General features: G+C 35.9%; 1 protein-coding gene across 1 annotated transcript; it reads right to left on the bottom strand.

The window, feature by feature from the left end:
• Positions 1-10,400: 10,400 nt before the first annotated feature.
• On the bottom strand, positions 10,401-13,306 carry cd248a (CD248 molecule, endosialin a). Its single transcript, XM_026266606.1, has 2 exons — positions 11,507-13,306; positions 10,401-11,476 (listed from the first exon to the last, which is right to left on the bottom strand). Exons 1-2 carry the CDS (start codon positions 13,080-13,082, stop codon positions 10,944-10,946), a joined length of 2,109 nt encoding a protein of 702 aa, XP_026122391.1. The 5' UTR covers positions 13,083-13,306; the 3' UTR covers positions 10,401-10,943.
• Positions 13,307-25,350: the final 12,044 nt, after the last annotated feature.

Below are 25,350 nucleotides of genomic sequence, written 5' to 3'. Positions count from 1 at the left end.
AAGGCGTAGTGTTTGAAGTGGTATTGCAGTGACACTGGCTTCAGTTTTAATGACTCAACAAAAATAACTGATCAGTGATATCACAATTGCCCATTCTAATCTTCTTCTGCTTTTTATTATGCTAATGAAGTTTAAATGTGAGGCCAGATTGTTTCCTGTATAAAAATATTGCTCTTTGTCCTTTTTTTTTGATCATTGGTCATTAATGAAGCAGAACCGTAGATGAATGCCGACAGAAAATGTTCACAACCCCAAGGGGCCACATGGAGGAAACATTGGACTCAGTCCATCACAGTGACATTTCCTCAATGGTCTCCGGCATGAGTAAAACATTGCATATTCTGAAACAATTGTCCCCAAAAATGCTTTTTATGTGTTTGTGGCAACTGTTATCAGCGCAAATGATTCGATGTGACAGCAATTTCCAAAGCTCTGGGGTGCAGTCATATTTTCCCTTGCTACATTATGACCCCTCTTCCAATGTGTCAACATGACACCATCTAAAACAGAGCGAGACCAAAAGCACCATGCCTAGTAATATTATTAGAATAAAGGTCAAGTAGGAGCTCTTGTACTGTCTACATGTCCTTATCATTTTGTCAGAGGTATGCGGGCCACAGCATGCACAAAAAAAAAGCTCTCAAACTTGGCTTCCATCCATTGAAAAATTCTGCATTGCAGACCTCACTGAGACCCCCGAGGTTGGGTGCTTGAGAAACTCATCACAGGGAAGGTGGCAGATTATGGCATTATGATTGATAGAAATGGCTAAAAATAAAACGGGGCACAAAAATGAGGGCAACAACCTCAATTTCAGACAAGGCCCTCATGTGCTGTAAACAGGACCAAGATTAAAGAAGAGTTCACATCAATTTTTCATCATTTCGTAAATGTTAGGATACGGACGGACCTCCTGTTTAAAGCATTTTCTTGGAAAGTGAGGTTAAAGCACGGAGCGTTAGTGCCGCAGGAGCAGATCATTTAAAGAAATGGTGATTTTATGACCCTCCCACATCTGGTTTCACCTAAAGCTTTAATAACCTCCATTATGTTCCAGTGAAGTTTCCAGAGAGTCATTTAGCAGGAATTAGTAAGACAAACTGGGGACCTCCAACAAAAGGAGCGAATCCAAATACCTGCCATAAATATACAGTGAATATATATTCGTTCCTCTTTTTCAGCCTCATTGGAGTCAGTCAGGAGACACATGCTAAAGATAATGTATTGTGTTTAAATCTCGGATGATAGAATTGGAAGGATGATATGATTTAAGCATTCTTTCCTAAGAAATATAGTCCAGCCAGGTGATATGTATTAGAAACGACTCGCTTTATATAATTATGGCTCACCACTCCATATTTCCACCAATAAAGGCTGCATTCCAAGTGCACATGGCTCAGATAATCAAATGATTCCTCATGATTGGTTTCCTACACATTTCCATAGTTTCGATACTGTTTATTGTTTCAAAGCTGAATGAGCATTTGTCTTGAGCTATTCATTTAATCAATTGAATCTAATTTGACAAGAATCTTCGGGTGACTTCCCAAATAAGAAATGTTTAACAATGACTGAGCTCAATTTTCCATAGCTGAGCTGCATGGAATTTACATACACACAAAGTCACCTGAGGCAATCTTTCAATATCTTTTAAAAAACCAAGCATAATAATAATCAATCATTTGCTTTCGGGAGATGCTGATTGTGCTGATGGGTTGTACCTCATTTTGTCAGTGTATCTGTTTTATGGTTATTTTTGGCTGCCAAGCCACACACTTCAGCAGCTGACCTTGAATCAATACACAAGATACTGATGTATGACTCTGATGGTATGAGCGGCATCCAAGTGACTATAAATGAATTTAAACACACACCTGTGACAGCACATTCTTCTACACTATTGTACTCTGCCAAGTTATTGCCTGGTAACAGTAAACAGTTAGACTAATAAGCTGAATTGTTTATTACGACTCAGAATTATAAATTCTAGAGTTCACTGATGAACATTGCTAAATATAATGATGCAATAAAATGATATAAGCAATAAAACAGCATAAGTAGATAGAAGTATCTCTTCTGATGATTTACTGAAGGAAAAATATTAAAAGGATTTGAATGATAAAACATACTGTTATTGATTTTTGTCAAATCAGTTTCTGTTTAGCCACAATTTGGGATTCATCATAACTTAAGTTTTTTCTCTCTCTTGTATGCCGTTTGATTTGTAGCATAGGCTTCCTGAGGAAACGAATTCCCAAATTCTTTCTAAGAACAGCAGAAATCACTAAGGGTTCGATGACGCGATTCATGATATTCATGTGCTGCATCTTTTCTTCTTACTTGATAAATAACGTAGTTTCGAAAGACTTCAAATCAGAATAAAAACTACATCTGGGTTTGTCATTAATAAATAGAAAATGTTGTAGCTCAGACAAAAACTCCCTCGGATTCGCCTCGGCTCCATTTATGTGATTGTCTAGACAGGAATTGTGGAGAAATATCTGCAAGGGAAATATTTGATTTCATCGCAGATGTTACTTCACTTTAACTATCTGCGCCATAAATTATTAATATATCTTTATAAAGGTTTATAAACCAGACAAAAGCATTCAAAAGGCCTTGGACTAGCATGTAATCAGATATCTGGCAAAGTAATGACTATGGATTGTTAGAAGAGGATTCCCTGGGCCTCATGCCAAAAGAGATCATTCTAGAATTAGAATAGAATTTATTCACAGTAGTTGCTCCCATGGGACTCTGATCACCAAGACTGAGCACTGTAGGAGAAAAAGGCAATGATAAAATGCATATTTATTGCTGTACTTAATCACTTGTGCATTCAGATTCATATCACACATGACACCATCTCTTGTTTTCTATTTTCAGATCTAGAGATTTTGCGTTATGCTAATGGTTTAAGCATGGTCTAAGGTCACTGACATCTTCTGCCTGTTAGACAGACCAGAAACACAAGAGGAGATAAGTCAATATCACTATCTCTTACTGTTGACCGGTCATTCGGTCACTTAACTGTTACTCTTTCAATATAAGACTCACTGTCCATCATTGAAGTTTTATGAATAACTGTGTTGAAAAACCTGCTGCAGTGGACAGTACATCCAAAATATACATTGTGTTTTCATGTTTTTCCAAAACTGATTTTTTTAAATTTTCTGAACACAAAATAATATATTTGGCTAAAGGTCAATAAGGTCTTGACCAACACAGAACAACATGAAAGAGATCACATGACACTTTTTTGGGTGAACCATCCCTATAAGACTTGTATTTTAACAAACGTACTTTAACTACATACCGTATTTATCAATCCAGCATGGTCTTAACATGGTCAAATTCTGTGATATATAGAAGTCATTACAGTCTCTTATACTAAAACCAACTGCAAAAAAATAATAAAAAAAGTTTTAAGAAAGTTTCTTAATGGAGTGAAAAGAGATTCACATCAATCTGAACCTGAACCATTTCTATGAAAACAAACATACAGATATAAAACAATTAATGTTATGCATAAAATGTTGCATTAAAATTGTAATATTCCTTTACACTTTAAAATATGAACTATAATTAACTTTACAACTAAGTATTCTTGCTTTGAGCTTTCTTCGCTCTAACACACAGACACTCTGGCATCCTCATATTTTGTTGTTGCTTCATTTATTTACACATGAACTCTATTGAAGATAATTTTACTTGAAGAACCAATTACATAAAATTGGATAATAAACACAGCTGGGAACTAAACTGTCAAGACACCTGTCGGCACTCAAACATTTCTCAGTATCTCCTATAGCAGAAAGTGCTTCACAATGAGAAAAACCATTTATGCCAATGAATTCTCAAATGGTTTGCAGTACGCTTTTACCAAGTGTTTCTTTTTTTTATGAATGTTCATGTGATTAAAATTCATGAGCAGTTGGCCTTGATTTTGTATTAAAAAATAAAAATAATAGAAAAATAATAAAGTTTCTAATAAAGTTTTTTTATATTTTGAATTTATTCGATTTTATTTTTAGATTTTCTAGTTTTAGTTTCATTTTAGTAAAAGTTTTAATAATTTAGATGTTTTTTTGTTTTGTTTTTTAACATATGTTAATATAGCTTTTAAATATTTCTTTATTATAGTTATTTTAGTACATTGTTTAACTAAATAAAATTATTTAGTTCTTAAACTACATTAAAATGGGACATTTTGCCTCGGAAATTAGCTGCAACAAACATTAAAAAATATTATTTTCATTCAGTTAAAGCTGCAGTCCATAACTTTTTTGGGTTAAAAATGATCCAAAATCAATATTTGAGCAAGCACAAAACCAGTCAGTGTTAAAAACTATCGCCTTGCTTTAGCCCGATTCACAACGATTAGGTTAAAATAATGTTTTCTAATTTTAGTGGTATGGGTAGGTTTTCGCAGGGAAATTTTTTGCATGCTACCGTGTCATTACGTCACATCTGTAAATGTAAAGAAGTTGTCCCAGCTACTAGGCTATCACATGTGAGGATCCTGCAGGTTGAGCCTCGTTTATAGCCTTTTCTCACAGCAGCCAGAATAATTAAATGCATCATTTGATGGCAGATTGTAATCCAGAAACACATGTGAATGAAATTCAGTTATACTCTAGTTTCCTGATCACAATCTACATGCTAATTCAAATCTACATGCTAATACACACTATACACACAATGCTGATGTTGTTAACATTAACAATTTGAGAACAAAGCATAACAATAATAATAATTTGCACAGATTGATGTGATATGAGCTAATTAACCGATCGTTAGATTAAATCACCACTATTAGCGCTACTTATTGTAGTTCTTTTTTCCCCAGTTGGTCAGAACAAATGTGGCAGACTTGTTATTTACTTGTTCGGATGATAATATACAGTGAAAATTCTTATTTTGGACATATATTTCAAGGGATAGACTAGAATCTGTGATTGCAAAGTACAGTAAATATCCACACCAGTGCGGTGATTGACAGTCACTCATACTCCTCAAAACATTAGATTCATCCATGCTGGAGACTTGCTGGAGCACAACCCACATAAGGAAGCTAATTTATGCAAATAGCTGCAATTGCAGGTTTCAAACAGAGATGGTGACAAAGAGGCAAAACCTACGGACTGCAGATTTAATATTGATTTTACCACATTACACAAAATACAGCAATGTCTATTATAGTGAAATTGCTGTTGCTACAATGCGCCATGGAAAATAAGGCTGATTTTACAGTTACAAGACAGATCAAAGGACTAGCCTGGGAAAGCCATGATCTGAACATCTGCTCAGCAGCTTGTGAAAACAGATAGACCTTGAATGGTGTGAACCATATCTTCAAAAAATCTAATTGCAGATTTTAATCCCTCTGTCCTATAAACACAAGATATCACGAGGTGTTATAAGTACTTTAAGAAGCCAAAACAGAACAAGAAACAGGATTGGGGTGTTGGTTGACTTTCCTGAAAACAAAAATGCTTTGAGAAAGGCAGCCCTCACTGGAGTGATTTGGCAAGAGAAAGTGATGCTCGTGTTGGATCAAAGCACTACTCAAATGGAATTTCATGATCTTTGCGAGTAATCCAAGAGCTTTTGAAAAATAGGACATGACTGCATTTTGTCTGATCTGCTTTGTTCTGCAAAGAAAACTGGAAGAGCATGTAACGTTTCAGACATTCTACAATTGACTGTTGTTTTGGGCATGAAGGATGCAAATGAATTATGTATTTTACATCAGAAACATGATCTGCCTTTTTGGGAGATTTTAAAAAAGATTCACTTGAGAGCAGATTATTAAATTGACTGATGAAAATCCAACATCTACAGGGCAATTTAAACTCTGTAGGAAGTCATCAATGGATAGTGCACACACACACACACACATGAAAACTGACAAACATTCAACATACACCTTTCTTGTAAATGAAAACAGTATAAATATAAAACCATTTGCTAAATTTGCAATATGTAGATCTTGCAGAGATGTCAGTAGTAGCTGTTTTATGACAGTTACAATATTGGTATACAGAAAAACACATATGAATGCCATGTTTCCAGAACAAAAATATGAAGCTAAAGTGGGCTGTTCACAATCAAACCTTCCTGATAAAATTGCCACTCAATGTATATTGCTGAGAAATAACTGCAAAGTCTTATCACAGATTTCTTGGTGCACAGATCATAAACATGCACAGACAGCCACGTCTCATTTTTGCAGTCCCTTTATAGCTGCATTTACTGTACTCACTCACATACACAATACATGATGTTAAAAGTCCTTCGGTTAAGGAATTATCTGCCAAAATGTATTTTCTTTCTGAATAATTTACTGAATGCAGTAAAACAAATATTCCAACCTAATATATGAAAAGCCCAGTTTGAGGCGTATGTGGTGTAGTGCAGAGATATTCAGCCTGGCTCAAGAAGTGCAAAATTCCCAGAACTCATCTTTCCATACTTCTCTGGATCTTCTCTTAGATTCCCTGGCTACCAGATATGTCTTTCTCTTCACACTTGGACTCCTCAAATTTCTGACACACAGCGTTTTCACACATGACTGACCATAGCACAAACATTAGAGCGGGCAGCCAAGCGAGTCCATAAGGATGCATGCTACAATTTGATGTTTTGGCCACATACAAGCCAAGAGTTGCCAGTACATGACTTGTTCAAACTGCCAGCAAGTTTACAGAAAGTCCTACAGCTGAACTGAACATTCAAAAATAAATCAATAAATACTGGAAATGAGGAAAACAGCTCAACATAAAACACATTCATGAATATTTTCTTCCGGAAGATTTCAAACTTCTAATACATGGCAGTACTGGAATCTGGGTTTACTTCTAGGTGACAAATATTGCTAGGTTTCTCTATACTTAGAAAATTAAATAAATAAAACTTTGGTACTCTCTGTCTCAATACACTAAGTATGCCGAACACATCTGTCAATATTCCATGTCTGACAGGATATGGCGTGTCAGGCTGAAATCATGGGGTGTTTTTAATGAGCCATATCAGCCTCCATAGGTGCTGGAAACGAAGCATAAATTGACTTAGGATCCTATAGGTTGCATGGAATGCAGGAACGATGATCCAGTAATAATTCTTCCTTAATTAATACAGCTGACAGGTTGTTTATCGGGAAAGGCAGGAGAGCGTAAGACTGGTTGTGCATGCAATCAAACACACGCAGACACACAGCTAAGCCAGTGATGCCTAACACTCTTTGGAAAACATAACATAAATTGGTCCATTCCCTCTACTAATGCACTGCTGAATTTAAAAGAGGCATCTGTGGAATGTGGAATGAGGAGAGGCCAATGATATACTCCAACATTTTCCTTTGAAGAAATCTTTACCCAGCTGCTTATCACTGAATGTAAAAGTGCCTGAGGGCACAAAGCAAACACAAACAATCAGGAAGCCTTTGAAATAAAACTCATTACTGTGAGCAATTGTTAAACTGACATTAGTAATTATAATGGAAGGTTGATTAGAATATTTAAAGTGATTATTTGAAGAATTAGTGAAATGCCTTTAAGAAAGCACAATGATTTATAACAGTCGCTATAATTAGTTTTGTATAAATTGTTCCCAAGAAATAATATAATATCCTTTCTTAATCTGCATGAATACAACTATGTGTATCAGATTTTGACATTTAGCCATAATGCTTTATATATATATATATATATATATATATATATATATATATATATATATATATATATATATACAACATTTACACACACACACACGCACAGAGTTTAGATGTTTTATTGGGGATATTCGTAATGATGTATACTGTATAAACTGTATTTTCTATACTCTTACCCTACCTCTCCCACAAACTGTTCTACTATTTTAGATTTCCAAGAAGATTATTCTGTATGATTCATAATGTTGTATTTTATGGGGACCAAAAAATGTCCCCACAAGACCAAAATTTACTGGTATTATTATCCTTGTGGGTACATTTGGCCCCCGAAACATAGGGAATATGAGACACTTTTATTATTTAGTATTTAGACACTTTCTAATTGATTTGTAATGACACTTTAAGACCACTTGGTCAAAAGTAATAGCAAAAATGTGCCAGTTTTGCTAAAAAAAAAAGAAAAAATAATCCAGCATCAGTTCTTAGCAGACACCTACTGCAATGTTTTGAGTCATGTTACGAGTCACTGTAACTGTATACACTGCTGTTCATCAAGGCAAAAAAAAAAACATTATTTTTAACATATTATAAAATTTAATTTATATGAAATTATCATTACCACAGTCTTCAGTGTCACATGATCCTTCAGAAACCAATCTAATATACTGTTTTGGTGCTAAGGAAACTTATTATCATTCTCTATCATTATTCTTATTACAGTTTTTATACAGATGCTGGGACACTTTTCTCAATAGGTCACTTTTGCAAAACTCTTCACAGTTCTCCTAACCAACTTTCAGCTTGGCAAAGCAGTTCATTTCACATTCAATATGCACTACAACTACCAAAACACTCTCTTCAGGTTTCAAATCAACTCATTCTTCCAGAACACTAGCAAAGGTTGACAGCCAACAAACACACTTTGTCACCCACAAAACAATGACCTAAAAAATACCAACAAGATGTAGCATTATACAATGGTTTCTTGTGTAAAACAAGGACACATCTCGGTTTATAATTCACTGCAATATGTTACTGAAATGAATCGGATATGATGCAGAATTCGTCAATATTTCATGTCGTATTTTTTTGCACTGAGTAATTCCAAAATAGAAGAATTGAGTAATTCCAAAATAGAAGAATTGGCATACATACCATCCACTGATACAGATACAATAGTAATGCTAATCTACTAATTGTCCAATTGTTTTTAATTATGTCCAATATGTTTAATAAATGTCCAATAGCATTTAATTTTAAGATTTAAAATATATTTCATCCAAATATTACTGTAGAAATGTAAAATATTGCTGTCTTATTCAGTTTTCTATTATGTTATTGTTCTGAACATCAGTTTAACAGTTTTGAAAACAGTATGTAAGCATGTGCAAAATGGCATGTATGTACAAAGAGTTTTGGCACAACTTGTGTCTGAGTGAGAAAAGAATTCATGCAATTTGAGAGATGTAGTCATTGAATGCATTTTGTACCAAAGCAATGATAAATGATCCTCTGTTTAGCCCACATAGACTTTTGTTGTGCTCACTGTGTGGAGAGTTTTGCAAAAGTGACCTAAGTATTGAGAAATGTGTCCTAGCCTCTTTAAAAAACTGTATTTCAATGTTGAAAACCGTTAAGCAGTGCTGCTTAATGTTGTTGTGGAAACCACAATGCATTTAATCTTTGATGAATAGAAAGTTCAAAAGAACTTGATTTATTTTAAATTTGGTAACAATGTTGAAGTCTTTACTGTTTGTGATCAATTTAAAGCATGGATACTGAATAGTATTTATTCACTATTATTTACTGTTTACTGCCCCTAAACTTATGAACGATAGTGCATATGACCACCCAAAGATGAATCTAAAGATATGTCACACAAAGTTGTAACCACAACAGCAAAACATGCAGGAAGCTGTCAGTTGTCAAGTGATTAAACCAGAGTGCTTTTTCTGTGATGGTGTTAAGGCTGAGCACGCCAATTATCCACAACACTGCATGACAGTATGATGTCTGACCAGATTGATCTGATTGGATAATCAGCTGGTACTGAGTACAGAACATGTGTTCTGTAGTTTCAGAGTACCACCGGCAATCACAGAAAATTCCTCAGTATCCATGTGGAACAAGTGAGAAAAGAAAGCAATGAGGAGATGAGAAGTGTTGAAAGGACACATTAAGAATAAGATGGAGGCACAGTTACTTTCATAGAACTGAGCAAATCCTTACATCCTTATTCTTACCCTTAAAGAACTGCAAATTCTACACATTAAACCACAACATTCCTATTGACTTTTCATTAATGCATTAGCCATAGAATATTAAAAAAACAACAACAATGAGGACACAAATCTTAAAACCTTATTGAGCACTTTAATAAACAGTTTTTTTTTAAGGAAATCAAGTAGTAGTTTGGTGGTTTGTGGTTTGTACCTTACCTTCATATATCCTCAAGAATATCAAAACATAATACTGCAAACAATCAAGGAAAGCCATTGGTACATGATTGTCTGTCTGCTTGTTTTGACATTTCATAATACTTTTGAATGATGAATATCTTCACTCTCACAGTGTGGCATAATGACCAGGCTGTCCACATGCATGCTAACCTCTAAAGGACTGATTTCATAACTGCCATTAAACACACAATGCTTAATAAGCATTTTCTAATCTTCTTGTTACAAGACTTGTTAGGCACAGTTTAGTTAAAACAATATTTAACAAATATGATTGAAAGTCTTTCTTTATTGTCTGGATCAGACTGAATTCACAACAGGGTATAAAAATCTTCAAATTATGGCTTCTTACAGAACAAATCTCTTAAGACATGACTTTCTTGAATGACAGCTATTCAGAGTGAAAGTTCCTTCAAAATTAAAAATAAATAACCCACATTACTCAACCAAGTATCCTCATCTATTAAGTATGCTCTCTTAGTTGCCATGTGATTGTTGAGCAACTGTTTCGCAAACTAAAAGATCAGTGTGACCAACAGTAGAAGAACTTTTATTGCCTCTTGAGGACAGCAGAGAATGATGATGCTCAGTGGTTTTAGAGTCATTCCTTCTTGCCCCCCACCTCCCATTTCTCACTTAGCAGATTGTCCACATAAACATTCATAAATAATCATGGATTAAAGAATGTCAAAGGGAAAGGATGGGGCGCTACTCTCAATTTATCAAATTCCTCTTGAAACTCTTGCTACTGTGAAGTTTCAAAACAAAGTTTATTTACATATTTCACACTGTCCTCTCACAGTCCTACTTGCTTAAACATGGGATTTAGTTATGCTACCAGATACGTCAGTAGCTGCTGTGTCACCAGCACCAGCAATCCAGTGATAGCAATCACTGGTGTTCTTGTTCTGTGGTTTAACTGTGTAGCGAGTACAATAGATAATGCCCAGGACCACCATCACCACAATGAAGATGCAAAGTGGCACTAGCAATCCGATTAGCAACCAGCTGGTTCCTTGGATCTGGTTACTGCTGTTGCCATTATCAATAATGCCCTCTTCTATTCCTCGTGACTGCATTGGGGACTGGGTGGAAGTTTGTTGCCCTGGACCAAAGGTGGTTGATTCATCACCATACATTTCAGTATTACCATGGTCTTGTTCATAAGGCTCATATTCTCCAAAAAGGTCGAGAGGGTTCTTTGCAGTTTCCTGTGTCTCAGGCTTTGTTTGGGTTGAGCTGAACCAGAGCCAATTCCAAGCGCCGCCTGAAGCTGTGGAGGAAAGGAGGACTGTGGGAACCGTGGTGCTCTCATCCTCATAATAGTCTGGAGTGGGCGTCAGAATTGCTGGTGGAGAAAAAGCATTATGAACTGGTTGTTCTGGATTAAGGTCAGCATTAACATCAATGACTTCAGGGGAGCTTTCAGTTGGTGTAGTGGTTTCAGGTTCCTCTTCAGATGTTGAAATCAGGTCTGTCGGACCCGTCTCCAAATTGGGCAGCTCAGTCTGCCAATCAGAATCAGGTGGAGGTTGCCATGGGTATGCAGGATCCTCTGGTTCCCACGGGTTGGAGACGGTGGCTGAGGGAGTGTCCATCTCCTCCCCAATGGGTCTGCAGGAATATTGGTCAGATTGAAGAATATAACCTTCTTCACAGTAGCACTCAAAGCCTCCATCATAATTGATGCACATCTGTTCACATGTTCCTTCAATTTGACATTCGTCAATATCATGACATTGACCCTGGTCCTCTTGTAATGGGGCAAAACCAAGATGGCAGTGGCAAATATGGGAGCCCAGTGTGTTCTCACACTCATGCTCACACGGGTTGTCCAAACACTCATCCACATCTTCACAGGCACCCTCTTCATCTTGTCGGTAGCCATCCCGGCAGCGACACTCAAAGGTTCCAGGAGCATTTACACAGATATGCTCACAGGGACTCTGTAGGCATTCATCGACATCTACACAGCCCCGTTCATCAGGAGCCAGCATGTAGCCATCAGGACACGCACAGCGGTAGCCATCCATCAGACTCAAGCACTCAAACTCACATGGATCCCCATTGCAAGGGTCAGACAGAAAGCAACTTACCCCATCCTCAGCCAGGAGATAGTCATCATTGCAGTCACAATAGTAGTGTGAGTCATTCTCAATGCAGAGGTGATGGCAACCTCCATTGTCTTTATCACACCAGCTTATCTTAGGCGTATCAGAGCAAAAAGGTGGATTCCTGTTCCATCCAACAGTTCCATCTTCCTTTTGTGTGCACAGAACTGACTGGTCATCTTTAGCAGGACAAGGTACAGCTGCTACTGATCCATATGGGATATGTGTTAAGAGGGTACTCAGCAGGTTAAAAGGGGTACTGTACAGTGTATTCCCACCTCCCTCGCTAGCAATAGCTGTACACATGCCTTGGAAGTTGTACCTGCACAGGTAGCCATCCATTGAAATCGAACATGGTCCGTCCTTCCATTTAAGATTAAGCCCTTGTTCATGGGCCGCAGTGCGGTAAGGCATCACCACACATCGTGGGGATGAGCAGGTACTGGCCGAGTCCTCTTGTAGCCAGTTGGTGTATCCTGTATCCTGATCTCCAGTGACCCAAGAGAAGCCACGCAGGGGTCTGGTGGGTGAACATTGTCGGGGTTGTCTCTGAAGGCCAATCCAAATATTTGCCTTGCCTCTGTGGTTTTGTTTCAGTTCCACATTCGAGAAGAGCTCCTTCACTATTGCTGCTTCCTTTGGATGCCTGATGGTGGCCAGGTTCCCTCCGTATTCCTTGCAGCTCCGCCAAGCCTCCAGGAAGGTCTTACGCTGAAAATGGAGTACAAAGCACCCATCCTCTCTACAAAGTGCATCCCGTTCTCTCAAGTCCTGAGTCTGCACCCCGTAGAGGCACAGTAGTGAGGGCAGCAGAATAACACAAAGAACTGGACAGCTCATACTTCACACCTAGTCTATTTTCTATTGTACTTACTTTCCCTTTTTTTAGGAGGCTTTCAGGATCCAAAAATACAGTTTAATGCCCTAGTTGCCCATTTTTCTTCTTCTTGTACCTGTTTTAAACTTTTCCCTTCTTTTCCTCTCTCTCCACCCTCCTCACTCTGTCCTGTCCAGTGGTGATCTGTGCCTAAGCTGAGTACTTACAATCTAACCCTTGACGTTCCAGCAAGAGAGAGAGAGAGAAGGAGAGGGAGGGTTGGAGAGATGGAAGAAAGGTAGGAGTGACTGAAGAAAAGGGGGGTTGAAAAAAATATGTTTTTGGCACAGGCAGATCCAATGTGTGTGTGTGTATTTTGGGGGGACTGGGGGGAAGTGCAGCAGTCTCAGTTCCTCTTCACCAGAATGTAACGTATGTTTCTCATAAGTGTGTATGGAAATGATTTGGGACTCTGCCCCTACCACACGACCCCCTGCAACCCTGACTCTCCACCCCCACCAAACTCTGAATCCTGGATAACTTATAACAAACCGTAATGCTTATTTTTTCACCATGTAAAAACTAGAACAAAACTAAACAAAGGCTGTGTCTGCTGTAACAGTCCCACTTACGTCTGTCAGCACTTTATAATAAAGCATTTTTCTGATCTTTCCTCTTTTTAATATTGCTCATTTGGTCAGGATCAATTTTAGCTGTGGCACTGTGGTTAATGTTTGTTATCATGGCATGTAAAAGCTATTATGTTCTTAAGCAGGTCTGAATCTGGCCATTTTTCGAATGTTCCCCACTTCTCTAAAAAGTGGCCTATTAAAATGAAAGATAAAAACATAAAAACACTTTATGTTAATATCAAAATATGTTAGTTAATTTTACTCACACATTCTTTTTAATGAATGAATTACACACACATTGTTGATTTGACCAAAAGGGTGCTTCCAAGTTGGCAGTGGGTAGTTGGTGAGTTAATAAGTGTCCTGTAACACTTTATTTTTTTGAATTATCACTACTTGGATATTGGCTGTTTATTATTACTTAAAAATCACATATTAATGTCTTATTCTGCAAGACTATATTCTAAATCCTTAATCCCACCCATTTCTTAAAAGAGCAGGTCATATGTTTTTTTTTTAAGTGTCCATATATTGTGTTGGAGTCCTCTACAAAAGGTTTAAATGCATCTAAGTTCAGAAAACACTGTAATTTTCCCATAATATTCATTTATACATACATTAATTTATGCATGATTCAAAACAGTTAGTTCGATTCAGTTCTGAGCGAAATGTCTGTAAACCTCTACCTTCCATAAGACTATTCTGCTTTGATCGGTCAGCTGGCCAAGCCTGTTTTTTTTTTTTTTTTTTTTTTTTTATGTCGCTGGTTGTAGTGACCCCAATAATGTCATATTTAGGCACTTGAACGCAAATTTACAAGGGGAACCCCAGGTGAAATCATGCATTTTACACCCCAGAATGTGATTTTTAATGGGGGGAGGGGAGCACCCTCAAAACACGACTGGGCTAGTTTTGAGTAGCAATTGGGCTGGTTTTGTTGTGACAACCTGGCAACCCTAGCATGCACCTTTTCATAAAACAATAATATAGTGCTCCAATCAGTTCTTAAAATAATGACGTTAAAACATTTTTTTTAACACGTATGCAAGTGCCCATAGCTAAAGTTTAGTTCCTAAACTATAAACACTTAACAAAACTATAATGGTGGACATGTTAGCCGAGTGGTAACGATGAAACAATACAGTTTGAAAACCAAAATATGTCTACTGTAATGTCTGAAGAACGACAAAAGAAGCTCCATGTCTTAACCTTTAATTATAATGCAGACCAGCTGTATAATATGTGTACAGTACCAGCCTAACTAACGCTCTCTCTCTACTGGGTCTTTTACTCCCTGCATTAATCCTATAACCACATAACCAGCACTTTCAAAAAGATTATAAAGTCTGTGTGCTACACTGCATTCTTTATTATTAAACAAATTCATTAGAACAACGACAGTCTACTTTAATCGACACATTCTTAGGAAATAGTAGGTTCACAGCGAATTATCAGAACTATTTCAGTAAAACACTAATATCGTGCTTTAGACATTTTAAGCACTCAATTGAAAATGTTACACATAACACACACATAACACCTGCTCTTGTGGTTCGGAGAGCATGTTGGGCCAAATAAAGAAGATTAGAAGCCAACATAGATAAAAGGCAAGATTAGAGAAGCAGTCCTTTGTAAAATGACTCAGTTCGTATTTCGTGGGCAGGCAGAGATTATTCTAATGTGTTACCCAGTGACGTATACTGATAACAGGCAGAAGATTTAAAAATATAATGACTCGTTAAGGCGATTCTGAGCCGACTATTTTTTTTTTCTTTTGAGAGACAATATCTTTATTTATTATTCTCTTTTTTTATTAACGACTTTGCAGAATGTTTACATTGAAGGATAGCTACCTTACAAACTGCAAAAGAGATATTTTTTGAAAAACCACATGACCTGCTCTTTAACAACTGCTTTACTAAGTATTAATACATTTATGCATTTAGCAGATGCTTTTATCCAAAGCAACTTATAGTGCATTCAGGCTATACATTATTTTTTTATTATCAGATTGTGTGTTCCCTGGGAATCAAACCCACAACCTTTTGCGCTGCTAAAACAATACTTTACCACTGAGCCACAGGAAACATATATTACATATATTAATAAGCAATAATTAGGCAAAAAGTAATAGTTAATACTTGTTTGATAAGTTGTGTAGTTACTTGAAAGAATTAAAATAACTGTTTCAGGTCTATCCTTGTATCATCAACTTGTTGAGGTTGATATATGTTTTAGAAAGTAATTAGTAATTAACTAGTATTTCATTCATTAATTACTTAAATCACTTAACTAGTAATTAATTACTCAATTTATTAGCAATTAGTTAAGTAATTAAAAACTTTCTGGAGAGATTAATTTGTACAGTAATCTAATTACACTGTGGAAGATGTAATTAGTAACTAGTAATCAATTTCTTTTTTTAGAGTAACTTACCTAACAACATTGTTCATACCTGATGACTGCATCATAAAAAAATCAAATTACCTGAAGTCAACCAGAGGCCTGTGAAAACACAGCTACATCAACAATCACTGCACACCAGAACAATAATAAATCTAGCTATGCTAGAGGTTAAAGTGTCCAGGTCTAGTTTTGTTAAGAAAACAGAGCAGGAAAGACTGAGATGGGGTCTCAGTCTGTATTTGGTCATTATGGGGACAACTTTCTGTGGGGGGTTAAACAGGAGCAGCCTGAGGAGGAAATGGCTGGATTTCTCTAAAAGAAACAATTTTTGTTTTTGTTTTGAGAGTTTATTTCTCTCATCTTTTATTTTGGTAAAAGAATCATAAAACTTGACACAAACTTAAACCAAGCAATGTGACTCCTGCTGGGGTGATCATTAAAAGCAAATATCACGTCATAACAGTTGTGTCTAAAGGTTAAGTGATCTGTAACAGTTTTTTTTTTTTTCAGTCCACACGCACAATGATACGCATACACAATGCCAAACTTAATGGCAGTACACACACATACTTTTAACAATCATAAGAGCTTGGGCAAATCTATTCATACACTACAGATTTTCTACAAGAACATTGTCATCATTTCCATGGAAACACTTAATGTTAAAAATGCAATGCTGGGTCCATATAATAGCTACACTTGTCTGACAATCTTAGCCAAATGAAACATGGATCAAAAGAAAACAGTTCCAAGAAGCTTTTGTAATGAGATTTCAATGATGTACAGGCCTGGGAAGTACAGATAATAATAAGAAAATTCATGAAACCAACCTGAAGATTTCTAGGAAGAGGACACATATTACACCTTATATGATTTGTGCTCTTTTTTCATCTCACCATGAGTGCTGATGTAAATAACCTTCATCTCACCATAACCTTCATCAATTCCACATCCAAGGTACACTAAGGTGAAACAGAGGTCAAATCTGCAGGACAGCGCAGAAGATCCTCAGGGTTTTTATCTAATTGTATTTTTTATTCATGTATTTTGCATTTATTTTTTCCTGGCCCCATCCACCCACCACCTGTAAATCACATTTACTCTTTTCCACTCTCAAGATCCCTCGTTCTTAATATTGTTTTCAGATCTCATGCTGCTTCTACCAACTCTTGATATATCATGCAGAACTGAATCCGGTCACCCACTAGCTTCTCTGCAAACAGTTTTCCTAATTCTTGTATGAATTAGAGATGTGATTACGACTAAGGAAGATGATGAGATGTTATACGAGCAACAGACATTCATGGCAGAAGAACAAAGTAAAAGCAGACGTAATGTTATTTAATATTCTGATGCAAATGGAAGCTCCATACAACACTAATCCTTCCATAGTCTTAAAGACAGCGTTCCACAAAAACAGAGTGAAACCATTGTGTTGTATGTTACAATGACCTTACCGATCAACGTTTGCAGCTGTGTTTGGAAACAAGGATCTTGGTTCAGGATGTATAGTCTGTGGCTCTGTTTGACATTTTTAAAATACATAACTCATTCTTTGACAGCACTTATGGAAAGCCCAGTCTCTGAACCGTGATTAAGTCTCAAATCCAATTCAGCTGAAGCGGTCATCCTAAAGATACGTTTCTGGATCAGGAATTACTTCCACATACTCAAGCATAGATACACACATGGATCACATACATCATGTTCAGACCCTGTGCGCAAAGTCTGTGTGTAAGTTTTACAGTATCTGGAGATCTTTTGATTCAGAAGAAAAAGTTGACTCGATCACAATACTAAGAAGAGGAACAACAAACATAAACACTGTCCTCCTTACCGATATCAACTTGTATCTAAATGGGAATTATAACACCTCTATCATTTTTGCTTAAGGTATGTTTCAAGAAAGCCAAAACATTAGGCTTGCAGTGGGTTCTCATCCAATACTAAATACTTGGAAGAATTATTTCACCAGAAAATATTACTCTGGCCAAAAAGCAGTTTGTGTTTGGGCAGGTATCCAAAACATTAAACCCAGCTGGCCTACTACTGTTAAAGTCAGCATGAAATAAAAGTTCACCCCATCTATTTTCTAAAGGCATGTTACGTGTAGTATCGTAAACAATTAATCTGTGCATATCTTTCATTTTCTGACCTCATAATGATTTATAAAAATGTATAAAAACCTGACCTTGTGGTGAAAACAACAGACTTTTCTCTAGTGACACATGCAAAACTTCTCCATCCATTTATGCTGCCTTTATATGCTATTAGAAACTTCTTAGTTCTTCTGTAATCACACATTTGTTGCGTTCAGGTGTTTGTGGTCAGAAAGAACACGACTCGTGGAAGATGGCCCATTTGTGATTGCATTCTCTGAGGAAATCAACCAAATTTAGCCATTCATTGGTAACAATATAAACATTTACAGTGCAATCTAAATATTCAGCTTGCTCAAGATTTTAAAATTTCAGTCAAATAAATGCTATTTTAACTCTGTTCAATACATACAATATGAATCAACTGCTCATTTATATACATAAATATACATGACTGAAACAGCAAGAGAAAGCAATGTAGATGTTATGGAAAAAAATAAAAATAAAACCTTACTGTACTACAGCTACGTTTCTCCCCTCCCCCACATTTCAACAGTATGGCCTGTCGATTTTGGAAACTTGGTTATTAAAAATCTTGAATCTTAAGAAGCCATTCATATCTATTTTTCAATTAGGAAACTCGTGTTTACAATAATTCAGATAGCACGTGAAGGCAGCATTACCTCCATTTGCCTCCATTTTGAGTGAAACACCTACATCTCAAAATCCAACTGACATACTATACACTGAACCAAGTCCCCACCTTACTTTTTTCATTTTGTATAATCTGTTAAAATCAGATGTATGTCACAATATGGAAGAAAAGATCTGATTTTCATATATATTAAACTGTAGACAAGAATGCCCTTTAATGCATGTCTGGGAAATCAGTCTTTTAAGGCAGAAACAAAGACTCTGGTGGTCACAGTTAAAAGACCATGAGTCTACGAGTCCTAGCTCAACAGAACACACACGAAGAAGCTAAAGCAGAGTGGCTTTGATGCATGAAGCTGTTCTAAGTCCACCAACTCCAATCTGGCCTTGGTTACAGAGTGAGGAGAAAGCCTGATTAACACTGGGGTGAGTGAAATGTCAGAGTATTTGTGTACCCTCCCCTACACCCCTCAGGGCCACGGCTCTTACTATCCAGAGCAGGAAAATAGACCCAGATTGAGGCCCAGAAACAACCCCCTCCACTCTAACTGTGTAACATAATGGGTGTATTGACTCAAGAGTCAAGCGCGGTATTCAGGTTCACAGTGCTGGAAAGCTATATTTTGAATTGTGCAAGAAGCAAACATGTTAAGTGATACATACTGTAACACATTTTTTGATTTATGTTTTTGTGTGTTTATTCAGCCTGATCTCATAGGCATTCAAAGGAATTCATAGGTACTCTTTTTACATACATTTTATACCATACCATATACAATTTATATATATATATATATATATATATATATATATATATATATATATATATATATATATATGTATATATATATATATATATGTATATATAAAGACAGATAGACAGACAGACAGATAGATACATTGTTTACATAATATATGTATGTGTACTGTATATATACATATATATATAAATAAACATAACCTGTTTTTCCTACATATATACATGCATATGTTTGTATTAATAATTATAGAATAAATATACACAGTATACACACATATTTTATGTAAACAAAAACTTATTTTGGATGCGATTAATCGCGAATATATTATATTAAACATCTTAGATTTAACCTAAAGTCTTGGTTAAGTGATGGAGTCCATCTTCAAACAAAGTAAACACAGTTTGTCAAACTGTGTGATTGCTTATTTAATCAATGCCAATTTATTTAATACAATAAAATGTATCTATTTTTATATAATTTACTCAGACACTAAACATTCTTAAATGTGTTTCTCATGTATTTCTGTTCTTGAGGTCAGTGTTTAGCACCAAGGGAGTGGGAAAATGGATTTTCCCATGCAATCATTTCTATACATCATTACTTTTAATGAAGCTGATAGCAATGAGCCTCACTAACAACTCGTTATATGTGATCGCACAAACACTTACGCCATTAATCGCCGTCAGAGAGGGAGTTTCCATCGCTGCGTTCAGAACAGCAGCAGAGCCAAAACACTGAATCTTTATTCGGAGCAGGATGCAAACTATTTCTATAATGTGGAACAGTGCCAAAGCATATATTCAACACTATTTATCTTTTTATCCCGTTCTCTCTCCTGATTATTCTCTTCAGAAAATACTAAAGACTACAAATCCTTCAACAAGCTCTCCAAAACCCTCCAGGCTTCACAACACACACCAGTTATAACTTTAGCTCATTCAAGACTCATTTACACACACACATACACAAACTATCGCTCATCAGAACTTGAACTTACTGTATATGGTCTGTTCAGTGTAACAAATACACTAAGTGTCCTGCTGACGTGTTTTGCATATTTTTCTAAAAGTAAGTCACCCTAAGAGTACTTAAACATAACTCAATATCAATAAATATACATGAGATCTGGTACATAAGGCCCCATTTATAAAGGGGTTTAATATACATTTTTTAAGAGCTTCATGGAGACAAATGGAATCGTTTTAAACAGCAATACAAAACGATGGATTTCCAGCTTAAGCAAATAATTTTAAAAGCTGGACACAGGAGATTGTCTGCTCCTGAAAGAGCTTTTAAGAGCCAGATAAATGATAGGAGCTATAAAATAAATATCAGAAATGAAGAGAGATAATTGGTAAAGAGAAATGAATGAGGCAAAGAGGAAAGCTGCATGGATGAACATGCCAGAAATAGAAGTGAAGAAAGCTTTTTTCTCTTTCCATCTGACTTTTCACCATGCACAGACTTTTCTATATTCCCCCCAGTTACAGAGTTTCATAATGCAAAATTGAGCAGGCTTTTAAATTTGTTCACTGGGTGCTAGGCAATTTGTAATTCTATTATTTTAATGAATTCATTTTCTGCTGGGCAGCCGGCTGGCTGCATTCACACAGTTTCATTCACTGAACAGAATACATTGTATCTGTGCTCTGCAATAGATTGTGTTTGAGGCTATTAGTGGACAACAAAAGCGATTTGCTTTCATTGAGACTGATGAACCCTAAACCAGCTTATGGCCATGATAACAAAAGTTCTTTAAAGTTACAGAAGGTTAACTTACATCTATTGGTGAGACTATACACATATTCCCATTTGTGATGCTTTCCTTGCCTTTAATGAAGTGTTTGGCAAAAACCTTCCTGAAAGAGGGTGAAACTGCAACAAGTAAAAGTACAAAATCAGGCCTTTAATTAAGTTTAAGTCAAGTTTAAGACATTTAAGAAAAGGATGGATTAAACAGATCAAAAGTGCAGTAAAGTGATTTATAATGTTGCCAAAGATTATTTTTCAAATACATGATAAAATTTCTACTGATGAAAGAATCACAAAATAAATATCACAGTTTTCACTAAAATATCAAGTGGCAGAATGGTTTTCAAAATTGATAATAATAAGAAATGTTTCTTGAGCAGCAAATCAGCATATCAGTATGATTTCTGAAGTATCATATGACACCGAAGACTGGAGTAACAGCTCCCGAAAAAAGTATTTTTCAATTTTTATTATTCCATCACAGAAATAAATTGCAAATTTTTAAATAAGTTCAAATAGTAAACAGCTATTTTAAATTCTAATCATATTTCTCAGTATCACTATTTAAACTGTATTTCGATCAAATGAATAAAGCCTTGATGAGTATAAGAGATGTCTTAAAAAAAATAATAATAATAATAATAAAATATCTCAAATTCTAGGATCTCAAGAGATGAAAATATTATAGAGAATTTTATATCATATAGCCACACCCACAACAACACTACATTGTATTTAAAAATCTTTTCTTTTTTTTCTTACATTATTAAATTTGAAACACATTTCAAACAAAAACATGATTAACATGATGTATCCCGATACCTGTGAGGACATTTTCAGAAATATACTCAAAAAGCATAATGCTTTTCAAAAAGTGCAGCAAAACCTGTACACACACACACACACACACACACACACACACACACACACTATTGCTATGAGAGGTTTAAACCTCATGTTTTAAAAATGAACAAAGCAATTTTGTTTTCTTTATGTGTTTGTCTCCCTCATACACACACTCATACTCACACAGACACTCATTTTCTTCTTTTCACCCCCATCTCTTCTTCTCTAAACCCACGTCTGGCTTTCAGATCAGCGGGCTCTGAACGTCTGAAACAGTTAACCCCTCCTCATCTACAGCCCAGAAGTGAGAAAGCGAGAGAGAGAGACAGAGCGAGAGAGAAAAGACATCTTTGTGACCTCTCCTCCACTGTCCTCCCTTAAAGGTTCTGATGGAGATAGCGCATGTGTCTGTAATTCCCAAAAGACGACAGATCTAGAAACGCTTATGACCATCAGAACCTGCTCACGGAAGAACAACAGATCCATTTCTGGCTCTTGTTCAAGCCACGCATACCTTTTGCTTCCCACTCTCTCGAAGGAGAAAAAGAAAGGAGAGGGAAGGGTGATGGAGTTCTTCCCTGCAAGAGACTTTTGAAATGGGTTTCTATAACATGATATGTTACCATTTGGAGACAATGGGTTGAGGCCTCGAAAAGGAGCCACCATAAACCACATAACTTCTCTACATTATTTAGACAGATACGGTATATGGGTTAAACTGGGTCATCATATGACTATCCTGCTCCAGTTCACAGTTTATCCGATATCAGATCAGTACGATCGCTTTTATATTGTCCCATTGTTTCATTCTGAGCTTCAGAGTAACTACAGTAATATCTAGATTTATCTCATAACATGACCAAAGGGTTTCGTATTCCTTAAGTGCATGTGAAAATGATCAAAGAAAAGATAACCAGCCCTGACACACTTGATAAGAGTCATGCTCGCTGTGTTTACATTCAAATCCCAATTCAAATGTTGTTTTGATTTGACTGTTAGACAGTCAGCTGGCTAAACAAAACAGCTAAGGCACAGCTCTGGGAAAAAGAGACGCACTCCTTATTTTTCTGACAATTATCAAATATATGCCCATGCGAAAAAGAACTACACTTTAGCATACTTTAAAAAAGCACTTATTACAGAAATAATATACTTTCAAGGAATATACAGTAACACTTAAGTATAAGGACCAGTTCTCACTATAAACTAGTTGTTTATGAGCATGCTTATTGTTAACATATTGGCTGTTTATAAGTGCTTATAAAACACATGTTATGCATAACCCTATATCTAAACTTAACTACCTTAATACCTATTAATAAACAGCAAATTGGGAGTTTTTTTCTTTCAAAAGTCATACTTAATGGTTTGTTTATGGTGAGAATTGGACCTTAAAATAAAGTGCAACTGAATATACTACATACATATGTACATATACATATTTTCAGATGCTTAACTGAATGTAAATTGCAGTTAAATTAATATGTATTACAGGTTTCATTTATAGTAAATGCACAGTTTAGTTATTTTGAAAAATTTTAACAATATTAACTAAAGATTTAAAATTTACATTACTGTAAAAGTTTTGATATTATTAATTGCACTAAACAATGGCTATTAGATTTAATATTCACCTTAAAATGTTCAGTTTCAAAAATGTACTTACTATAGAGAGAGAGAGAGAGAGAGAGAAAGAAAGTATATTTTTAAAACTGTATGTGAAGGTGAATATATTATTAAATTAAATGGCTGCTTTAGTGTACTTGATAATAGTATTATTATTAAGTACACTAATTGTACTAATCTATATGGAATAAAATGATTGGAAAGATAAGTTGTAATAGCTTTGCACTTTCAAGATAAAACTAAACGGTGCCTACTTTCCATTACAGAATACAAACACAGATAAATGAACTCCTGCCTCCCCTTTTCCCACAGCCGAGGTCCTGGCAAAGGTGACCTCTTAAACCTCTTTGCTTTTAGCTTTCATACCAAAGACCCAATTTTATCAGGCACACCCATAAGAAGTGTAGGAGAGCCGCAAATATAAGAAACAACACAACAGCATCTACTTTAGGACTGTAAAAACACTCAGCCAAGGGAAATGAAAGGCATAAACATCTTTCAATGCTCTTCACAGACCAGTGGATGAGAACTGTTAAGCCATTACAGCTAAACTGACACTGACCAGTCCACTTTGCCAGAGTGTGGGAACCAAAGATTAGAGCGGAGACTAGTAAAACACTGTCACGTGTCAAAGCCAATGACCTCCTTGGGTTCTGTTATGATTGCCTTTGTGTAATATGCTGAAGGCTTTTAGTGAGCCATTGAAACGTGCTGTTCCTTGCGTCTAAACATAATTTGTGTATTTATTTTTAGCTTTTTTTCTGTTGTCAGAAGAAACATTTTAGATCTAATTACATTACAGATTTGATTCGAGCCTTTGAAATGACAAACAAAAGCTTAGCTCTACATTTAGACAATATTGTTTTTATATTGTTGTTGCTTCATCAGTTTGAGTCACCTTGACACAGAAACATGGATATAAGCCAGCATTTAAATAATTATATTTCAGCAACGGCTTGATGTGGAACCACAGCTGAGATTTTATGCATAAGGTAAAAGCATGTTTCTTGATCAGAGTGATTTAAAATAAGATGAAGACCAGATCAAGGAAAAATCTGTCTTCATCTAACAATGAAAATAAAAAAAACGGTCATACTACTGTACAAACTAACATTAGAAAGCTGTGACAGAGTGACTAAAAATTATGGAGTAGGTCACATATTGGTACAAAATAAATAATAATAATAAATATTGAATGCAATAAATTGCATTATACAGCCTTTGAGACATGCACAATCTCTAGCGAACACTATAAAATCTCTAAATTACTAGCAGGTCTATTCTATTCTATTCTAATCTAATTTTAAGATTAACTAAGATTACAAATACATGATCAAGTAAAATTAAATGTTCATTTGTTTGTGCAATGTCTAAATGTGACTAAATACCTTCCCAGTTAGTCAAAGTTGCAGCTGGAATTTGGCAGTCAGCAGAAATTGTGCAGCGAAGACAGCACTCAAGTGCATGTGAACACATAGAGAGTTTGCCAATTGTGGGGTCCTAAATGGATTTGCA

Source organism: Carassius auratus, chromosome 7 (genome assembly GCF_003368295.1).
Source record: "Carassius auratus strain Wakin chromosome 7, ASM336829v1, whole genome shotgun sequence".
Taxonomy (NCBI): domain Eukaryota; kingdom Metazoa; phylum Chordata; class Actinopteri; order Cypriniformes; family Cyprinidae; genus Carassius; species Carassius auratus.
This window is presented reverse-complemented; position numbering and strand designations above follow the sequence as displayed.

Bases quoted from the DNA above. Each gene is read 5' to 3' on its own strand.
- cd248a (XM_026266606.1), bottom strand. From the start codon at position 13,082: ATGAGCTGTCCAGTTCTTTGTGTTATTCTGCTGCCCTCACTACTGTGC. The intron at 11,477-11,506 runs CAGTTCATAATG...CTCCACCAGCAA, and splicing joins TGACCTTAATCCAGAACAAC to TTCTGACGCCCACTCCAGAC.